Source organism: Ambystoma mexicanum, chromosome 5p (genome assembly GCF_040938575.1).
Source record: "Ambystoma mexicanum isolate Mex_15411 chromosome 5p, UKY_AmexF1_1, whole genome shotgun sequence".
NCBI classification, from domain to species: domain Eukaryota; kingdom Metazoa; phylum Chordata; class Amphibia; order Caudata; family Ambystomatidae; genus Ambystoma; species Ambystoma mexicanum.
Genome location: NC_090930.1, coordinates 863,234,409 through 863,243,937, shown reverse-complemented (window position 1 = coordinate 863,243,937; position 9,529 = coordinate 863,234,409). Strand labels below are relative to the sequence as shown.

Below are 9,529 nucleotides of genomic sequence, written 5' to 3'. Positions count from 1 at the left end.
CATAGCAATCCACATAGCCCACCACGCCTAACTCATACAACTGCTAAATATAACATTACAATTCGAGACATCCCTTCCAAAAAGTGTCAGTTAGCTGCAGTCGTAAATGTAATGTCGGGTACTGTTCAAAATGTAATATACTTTTTGTCATGTAATGTTTATCGAAATATCCCTATAATGTATCTCAACATGTAAGCACGAAGCCCCCAACCTGCTCTAGGGAAAGATAAGTGCGTATATGCGTGCTGTGATCGCTCCACCTTTACCCGCAGAGTCCCCAGATTAGTTGACTTCATTCCCCACCAAATGTGCTCTTCGTGCCAGCATTCACAGATTCGCTGACAAAGCAAACCAGCAGCACCAGCCACCCAGCACATGCAACTGCTAAGCATATCGTTGCATTACTACTCATCTCTGCCAAAACGGTCGTTTGCTTGCAATCATAAATGATCAGTGCATTTATTCTAATGTTCTTCTCATGCAATGCAATGTACTGTGTATCCTGTATGCCCCGACCAAGGTATGTCGGAACCCTATGCACCAAAAGTGCTTTGAGGCCATGGCAGTGAGGCACTATACTAGTATCACACAACCTAACCAAACAAATCACAGCCACAGAGTATCTGGGCACCAATGATCGTTAATCATGCAAACATGGTAAGTCATTGGCTATTTTATGAAACATAGTGTAAGCAGAAATGCATGAAAATGCATGCAACTTATATGCATGTCACACAGTCAACGCTTTTCATACATAAGATTTCATGAAGACATTGGGGCGAGATCAGTGAAATCTGACCTGAGCTTCTGAGAAAACTTGCTCTATGCTGTTGATGGGCCCATACGGTATTCCGCTTCCTTCAAAGATCTGCAGCCACTCTGTGGTCCGCTTTTCAGCGAATCTAGGAAAAAAGATACATATTTGTGTTTGGACCTCTTTGTTTTAATGTTCCAAGGAATGTGTTAGCCCTCAGACTGCTAAGACAAAGCCTGAGGCAAAGGACATGGGTAAACCAAAGCGCAACCTCATTTGCATATGTGAACAGGATGCAAGCAAACAAGATCAACAATGTGACATGGGAATTGGTGCATTTCCTCCAGCCCTTCACATTTTTGGGAGAAAGGAATTGCTTTTGTATGTGATAAACTGTAAAAAATGATATTGCTCTAGATGTGAACACAGATAATTGATTTATCGCATCCCTTGAGTTTTCCTGCCCTTTACATCGAAAACACATGTCGGAACCAACCGCAATTGTTCATACGATATAAGCCTGCATTCTGATTTTGCAGTGTGTAACGGAGGTATCTGGGCACGTATCACAATGCACCCTATTTGCATTGTTCTATCCGGCCATATGTCTGTCGGCAGCCCAGAGCATTATACTATCACAGATGAAGAACATCTGTACTAGTCTTTCCTATTATTGATACAGTGATAGCTGTGGCCTGGATTGTATTTCCAGAGTTCCAAGCAACCAGTTCCCTAACACTTCCAGGAACACAGCAGGGTCTTCAGACTGTTGCTCATTCTGTCCCAGAACAGACATGCAGCACCTGATTGGCTAGAGATCTGCAGTGCTCAATGCCCAATGCCCGCCTTACAAGTCAGGACAGTAGGTCCAACTAAAAATAGGGAGCAACATATTCAAAAGTGTCCGTCCCTGGATGCCATCTCCATTGCTTTACTGATGAGCTCCAACCAGTGGTATTTAACAGCACATGCAAAATGGGGTAGTAGGGATACTTCATTTCAGCTTTCACCATCTACAAAATAAACTCTCAGATCAAACATACACAAATAGAAACACATTCAAACAAGTAATTACAATTGTTGTCTTAAAATATGTTAAGTGCACCTTAAATATAGTCCTGCTAGTTAAACCTAGTTAAAATGTTATTTTCCAATGTTGAAAAGAGGCAGAGACATACTCGCATAAATCAAATACAAAATTAGCATCCACACAAGACAAAAGCCATTGCATCTGAAACTGACATAATATTATTACATATAAAAAGCCTTCTCAACCTCTTCCTTCTTAAATCTAATATTTGTGTACAAATAAGCAAAAAATGAGGCAAATCGTCGATCGCACCGCTGCCACAGGTTCAATACTTAGTCTTTCATTGCCACGACATCTGATCCCTTAATGGTGAAACATTTAATCGTACCATAGCCAGATTACGTCTTTGACTAGGTAACCAAATAGAGGTCAAGGAGGCGCTCTATCACTGTGCTGTCTTATCTTAGGAGGATCATTGTGCAAAACACACCATTTAATGTATACCAATTATAACTTTCAAGTATGGTATACCAAAAAAAAGTCTCTCTTTAAATTCGAATGTATATGTATTGCCTAAACATGATCCAGTCAAGAGTAAGAACTAAAGTTGTACTCTCTAAAATACCCTTTTGTTCTCAACTTTCAAAACTAATGAATAAAATACTCCTGTATCAAAATCTTATCTTGAGCTTTGAAGACTTTCATTGGAAAATAAAAATGTAAACGTATTAAAATTAAAATGGAGAACTTTTCTAGAAAAATGGCAACAAATGTATTATTTCCATGCAAGGTCATTTGGTGAGTGCTACCAAATAGAGATGGAAACCTGTCTGGGAAAAGTGTTTCCGATGGGAATATTACTTGTTCCACTAGTTGGCTGCCAGCATTGCCTCGGCCACGGTCCCGCCAGGTCAGTATATGTCCAGATATTGGAGATCGCACAGTGAACCCCCTTTTGGCTATGCAGAGCTAGCAGTAGTTCCAGCTCTAAATCAGGTGGGCCAGGCACAGTTGAAGAAAGGAGGCACGAGTCTCCTTCCATCAACGTCTAACATGGGGCAAAGAGTGAGGTCTAAGTCGCTGCTCAAGGAAGGTGTGGCGAGAAATTCTGTGATCTGCAAAGGAAAAACAAAACATTGCATATTTCATGTTTGACATCCTGAAAACATGGCCTTCAAGAGATGAGGGCATGATTCATTCCTAATCAGTTTACACTTTTATTTTATTTTTTTGTAAACAATTTTTATTGATTTAATCAAACAAAAACAACAATACAACCAAACACGCAGTACATTTTGCAACAACATAATCGTAGTACTTTTTTAATCTTGGCCACTGCACCCCCCCCTTCCATCCCCCTTCATGAGTCTGTCCGTTCATCGTCCTCTGTGTCCACCGCACGCGGCGGGGTCTCGCTTCCTATAGAGTCTGTCCGATCTTGTACAGCTCCGAACAATTCCGCTATTAATGATTTCCATGCCATCAGGGTCCCTATCCCCCCCCCTACAGCGTTCGACTCTTGCCATACCATTGTTTCTGCCTCTGCCCATTTCTGTAAGTCCTTCCACCACACCTCCACCCGCGGCCTGTGACAAGTCTTCCATCCCATGGCAATCCTTCGTTTAGCAAGCACATATGCCAGATCTTTCAGTTTACCAACGTGCTTAAGTTTCAATGATCTGGGGAACCCTCCCAGCAAGCAAGCCCATGCTGTATCTATGATTAACGTGACCCCTTTATCAGCTAGCTTTTGTGCCACTTCTCCCCAGAAACGCTCAATTACTGGGCATGACCAAAACATATATGTCATATTACCTTTCTCCTCGTCACATTTGGGACACGCTTGTCGCCCAGCGTTCACAAACTTGGATATTCTCATGGGCGTCATATATGCTCTGTGCGTTATATATAATTGAATCTATTTTAGTCTAGCATTCCTCGACACCTTCTTATGGTATCCCAGTGCCCGTTCCCCCTTCCCATCCTCTATCGGGGTTCCCACTTCCGCCTCCCAATCCAGCCTCAATTGCGTCAAATCCTTTCCAACCTTAGACATCACCATTTCATACAGCCTAGAAATCTCATGCCCCCCAACCGATGCATCATATATTGCCTCTATGATGGCATCTGGTTCCTCTACCAATACAGTTTCAGGCCATGTTTCCCGAATTCTCAGCACAATTCTGTGGTACGTGATGTACTGGCCCGCATGCAATCCTGTTTCCTCTCCAAGGGCCTCAAAGTCCAAAATGGCCCCCGCATGCCAGACATCTCCTAACGTTACTAGCCCCACCGATTCCCAATGGGTCCTGATTATCGCCCTGAACTACATATCTTCCCCTGCCAACGCGACTAGCGGGACCTGCGGGGAGCATGAAAATGGCTTCCCCATCATCCGGCACGCTCGACGCCACATCTGCAACCCGAGCATCATCATCCTAGGGCGCTCTCTCATTTCGGACTTGGGCAGCCAGATCATCTCTTTTAAGTGAAATGGGGCACAATCATGTCCAAATAACCTAAGTTCAGGGGTCGCCTCGTCTGAAAGCCACTGAGCCACATATTGCAGCTGACTTGCTATGTAATACACCTCAAAATATGGCAGTTTTATCCCCCCTTTTTCATAAAAGTTCTGCAGCTTCCACAGCGCAACTCTGTTCAGGGTACCATGCCACAAGAAATCCCTACACATACTGTTAAGTTTAGCAAAGAACTTCTTAGGTATCATGTGTGGAATATTGCTAAAATAATGCAAAGGCCTAGGCAGGACCACCATTTTTAGCATTGCACCCCGTCCCATCATTGCTAAGGGCAACTTAACCCAAAATTGCATGCACTGCTCGATTTTCTTGAGTGCCACCTCAGTGTTATGCTTATGCTCCTCCTCCATCGAATGGTACACGTCTATGCCAAGATACCGGAAAGAACTAACCTCCCACGGTATCTCTAACACCGGTAATCGGCTCTTAGGGGTTCCTTTATAGTCGCCTAACGGAAACATACTAGATTTTTGGGGATTCACCGCTATCCCAGACAGCCCTGCATACCTCGCCATCACCTCCAGTATATACTGGAGATTTTCTTCTGGATACCATAAGTATAACAACAAGTCATCCACGTATAAGGAGATCAAATGTCGTTCTCCCCACACTTCAATACCTATCGCATCATACTGCTGTCTGAGGTATATTGCTAGGGGTTGCAGGGCTAATATATAAAGCATCGGGGACCAAGGGCACCCCTGCCTAGTACCTCTACTAAGTTGCCACCTCTCTGATATCACTGATCCCATCCTAACTCTGGCCAGTGGCTCACTATATAGCATTTCCACCCACCTCATATAACTGGGCCCCATACCATCTAATCAGTTTGCACTTGACTGAAATATGTCACGTACCCTGGGCCCTCACCCCAGGATCAGTGGAAGAGATGGGGGTCCTCGAGGTTACTTTCAATTCTGCCCTCTCCTTTGATCCTTGGTAAACACTGTTGGCAAAACCGTCAAGCAACCTGCGACTGATAGATGATATGTTGCTGTTATGTTTCAGCAATGATATCTACACAGGCCTTTCCAAAAAAGCTATAAACTCTACAATTCATTGGCACATGAAATCTAGAGATTGTACCTGGATTCCATCAAAGATGAAGTGAAAGCAATTATGTCATTAAGAAATGTGGAGACTTTCCATCTCAAAGCTGTAATACTTTCTGTGCAAAGGATGTTATGGATACTCTCCAAAATACTCATTTGTCAACAATGCTTAGCTGATGATCAATGAAGATCGGCTGTTTCATCCTCACTACTAAATAAGATTTTGCGATATGCCGGTCGAGGTTAGAAGTGAGAGACCCCGTGCTTGTGGACCCTCTATTTCTTTATTCCTGCCTTGAAAACAAAGCACTGAAAATGTATAACATTCTTGAAGCTTGCATGCCAATACCTTTTTTCACTAGCCTCATCCTTTTTCCCAACTTCTGGTTGAATTCAGTTGGCAGGTTGCCTGGATGTAGCCATTAGGGGGTCATATGAAAAAGATGAGAGGATTGCAGAAATGCCCAAATAGTGCCTGTTTTACATAGGCTAAATAGGCTACAGACCACAGTATTATAAAAGGAGACACAGGAGGAGAAGTGTACCGTTAAATTTTCCGGGAATCTTCGAGCATGTGCCGCCACCGGGTCTTGCTAATGCACCCCAGCCTTGCAGCAAGGTGCAGCAGCCCCCATCTCCTTTCCATTAAAAAGGATATGATGGGGCATGATAAGAGACATGTGCTCACACCTCTTTTGTTCTCCATCATGAGTCTGGCATGGATTCAAACGCTCATGGATATTCCGCATCATCAGGCTGGGAATCTCCTGTAAAAGAAAAAAGATTCACTTTAACTTTAAAACTGGATTTCTCCTCTAAACCAATCACTGTCCTCTGAGTCATATTGCCCCTATCCAATGACAGTCCTCTCCCTAAGTCCCTCCCCTGGCAGCCACCTTCAGATTTGTAAGCACGTAAAGTGGCAGTATGTCCAAGAAAGAGCCGCAGAGGGGCCGGAGGGAGGGTTCGCATGTGAATCCATGCCAGACCCATGCTGGAGACCAATAGTTACAGGTAAGTAACTTAAACCTTTTCCAGCATGGGGTCTGGCAAGGATTCACATGCTCATGAATAACGAATACATAGCATTACAACATTACACAACCATGGGAAGTGGCAAGGCTCAACAGAAGCAATTAACTCTTACATCTGGAACAGGCTTACTTCAAGCAAACAGGCTGCATAGCACTGCTTGGCCGACTCTAGACTCCTCCCTGGAATCCCTGTTGATGCAGCAGAACTTTGTGAAGGTGTGCGTGGACCTCCACGTAGCAGCCCTGCAGATTTCCAGCAGGGGCACAACAGACAGGAACGCAGTCGTTGCAGAAATCGCTTTGGTGGAGTGTGCTCTTGGACATCCGGCAGCGGTCGGTTCGCCAACCGATGACAGTGCGTGATGCAGCCAGAGAGCCACCTTGGAATGGTTGCCTTGGAAAAGGCCTTCCCATGGTTCACAGGACCAAAGTTCAGAAACAGTTGTGAAGTCTTCCGAATACTCTTTGTGCGTGTCATGTAGAACTTCAGGGCATGAGCAACGTCCAGCGAGTGTAAGGCCATTTCCGCTGGCGACAAAAGTTTCAGGAAGAAAACAGGGAACACCAAAGGCACGTTAAGGTGGAATTCTGATGGAACCTTTGGCATGAAAGGGGGATGCGTACGCAGTACCACCCTTGATTTATGGAACGTCAGGTACGGTTGCTCCCAGGCAGTGGAGTAACTTTGCTGAAAATCTTGGGGGGGACACAACATCCGAAGAAAAGGTGCCACAGCCAAAAGAATGGGGACAAAATGGTGTGCCATGAAAGTTGGGGGGGACAAACACCCCCATTCCCCCTAAAATTACTCCCATGCTCCCAGGATAGGGCCTGGATCTCACCTACAGGTCTGGCAGAGGTGATGGTCACAAGGTTAGCCATCTTCCATGAGAGAAGCTTGAGTGGGGCCTGATGCATAGGCTCAAAGGAAGTCCGCATGAGCCTCGCCAGAACCACGTTGAGTTCCCATCCCGGGGCAGGAGCCTTCACCGGCGGTTCGGGAAAGATCAGAAAAGTCCTGTGAGAAACTCCTTGATCTTCCTGGGGATCTGTTCTAGCGGGAGATAGCCGCCAGATGCACCTTCATGGAGGCGTGCAGCAGACCAGCCTTTGCCAAGGATAGCAAGTATGGAAGGATCTGTGGAGCCGTGACCCTCAGAGGGGTAATACTCTGCGACCGGCACCACGTAGCAAAACGCTTCCACTTATGGGCATAGCACTTTAAGGTCGATGACGCACTGGCCTTGGCGAGGACCTCCCTGCAGTCCGCTGGTAACTCATAACCTCCAAACTCTAAGGCTGAAGGAGACAAGCCTTTAGGTTCAGCGATCCTGGGTCGTGATGAAGGATTGCGCCTACCTTTCTGGTGAGAAGATCCGGAACACTGGCAACTTGACTGGAGGCACCGCTGACAGGTTGAGAAGGTCCAGGTACCAAATCTGCCTCGGCCACGCCTGGGCGATGAGTATCATCTTGCATTGGCACTGTGAGTGTGTTGATGACTCGTAGCAGGAGAGAGAATGGGGGAACGCGCACAGAAACAGTCCCCAAGCTGCTCGGCTGGTGGAACCTGCTGACGAATGTCTGGCTTTTGGAGTTTGTCGCCGTCGTAAACAGATTGCACCATTCAGCAAACAGGTGGTCTACCTGATCCTGATGACGCTCCCACTTGTGGCAGGAGTGGAGTTCCCTGCTGAGGATGTTTGCAATTGTGTTCTTGACTTCCACCAGGTGAAGAGGGACGAGGAACATCCCCTGTCGGATGGCCCATTGCCACAATTCCTGAGCCTCCTTGGAGCGTGCTGGGGATCGACTCCCCCCCTGCTTCCAGATGTAGAACATGGTGGTGGTGTTGTCCATGAAGATCCTCACCAACTTGCCTTTCAGAGATGGTAGGAATGATTTGAGGGCCCAGACCACCACCCGTAACTCCAGGATGTTGATATGGAGATCCTTCTCCTCCGGTAGTCACAGGCCTCTGGTATGCATACGTCCGGTTTCCGCTCCCAACCTTTCAGGGAGGCATTTGTGGTGACTGTCTCCTGGTATGGGTGGTTTTGAAATCCAGTGCCTTGGCGATGTGCAAGGGGACCCTCCCACCACTCTATCGCTCTTCAGAACTCCTCGTTGAGAGCGATCTTGTCCATGAAACCTCCGGACACCTGTATCCAACGGGCATCCAGGAACTCTTGTAGGGTTCGCATCTGCAATCTGCAGAGGTGGACCAGGTAGATGCAGGACGACATCATGCCCAGTAACAACTTGATGGCCCGCACTGTGGCCGTCTTTGCAGATGATAGCCGATGCAAATTTCCTTGAATGGCTGCTAGCCTTTCTTCCGAGGAAGACATCAGGCAAGACACTGTGTTGAGTCTGGCGCCTAGAAACAGCGTGTTCTGCAATGGCATTAAGCAGGACTTTGGATAGTTGATGGAGAATCCCAGATCCATCAATAGTCAGACGGTCACCTTCGTGTGCTCGTTGGCCACCTCCCACGAGCGGGCATGAATTAGCCAGTTGTCCATGTACGGGTATACATGTATGCCCTATAGAAGTAGATGTGCCGCCACTGGTGCAAGGCACTTTGTGAATACTCTTGGGGCCGACTTAAAGCCCAATGGTAGGGCCTTGAACTGGTAATGCTGGCCCTGCACCATGAAACGTAAAAATGTCCGATGTTTCTTGTGAATAGGGACATGGAAATATGTGTCCTCCAGGTCCAACAACATCAAGAAGTCTCCTTTTTCCAGTTGGCCCAGCATGTGCCGCAACGTGACCATCCTGAATTTCTGGGATGTCGCAGGTCCAGCCCACTGTCTTCATTCTGACTAGAAAGTATCTGGAATAAACTCCAGAGCCCCGGAGCCATTGGGGATCCAGCTCTATCCCCCCTTTTCGTAGCATGGCTCGTACCTCTTCCAGAAGCTGGGGGATGTGCTGCTCCTGCCGGGGATCCGGCGGAATGTGAGGACACCTGCGTTGAAACTCCAAGGTGTGTCCCTGGGCGAGAGCATTCAGCACCCATCTGTTGGTGGTGATCTTTCTCCACTTGCTGACGAACCTCATTAGCCTGTCTCCCACTGGGGTGCATGAATATGAATGAGATCCCGACGTCTCGG

General features: G+C 46.6%; 1 protein-coding gene across 1 annotated transcript in view; it reads right to left on the bottom strand.

Annotated features, from left to right (window-relative positions):
• Positions 1-745: 745 nt before the first annotated feature.
• The window catches only part of SUGCT (succinyl-CoA:glutarate-CoA transferase), a 2,028,246-nt gene continuing 2,019,462 nt past the window's right edge, over positions 746-9,529 (bottom strand). The window contains exon 12 of the mRNA XM_069613296.1: positions 746-902. Within this exon, the coding sequence (XP_069469397.1) occupies positions 785-902 (118 nt within the window). The 3' untranslated portion in view covers positions 746-784. The remainder of the gene's footprint in view (positions 903-9,529) is intronic.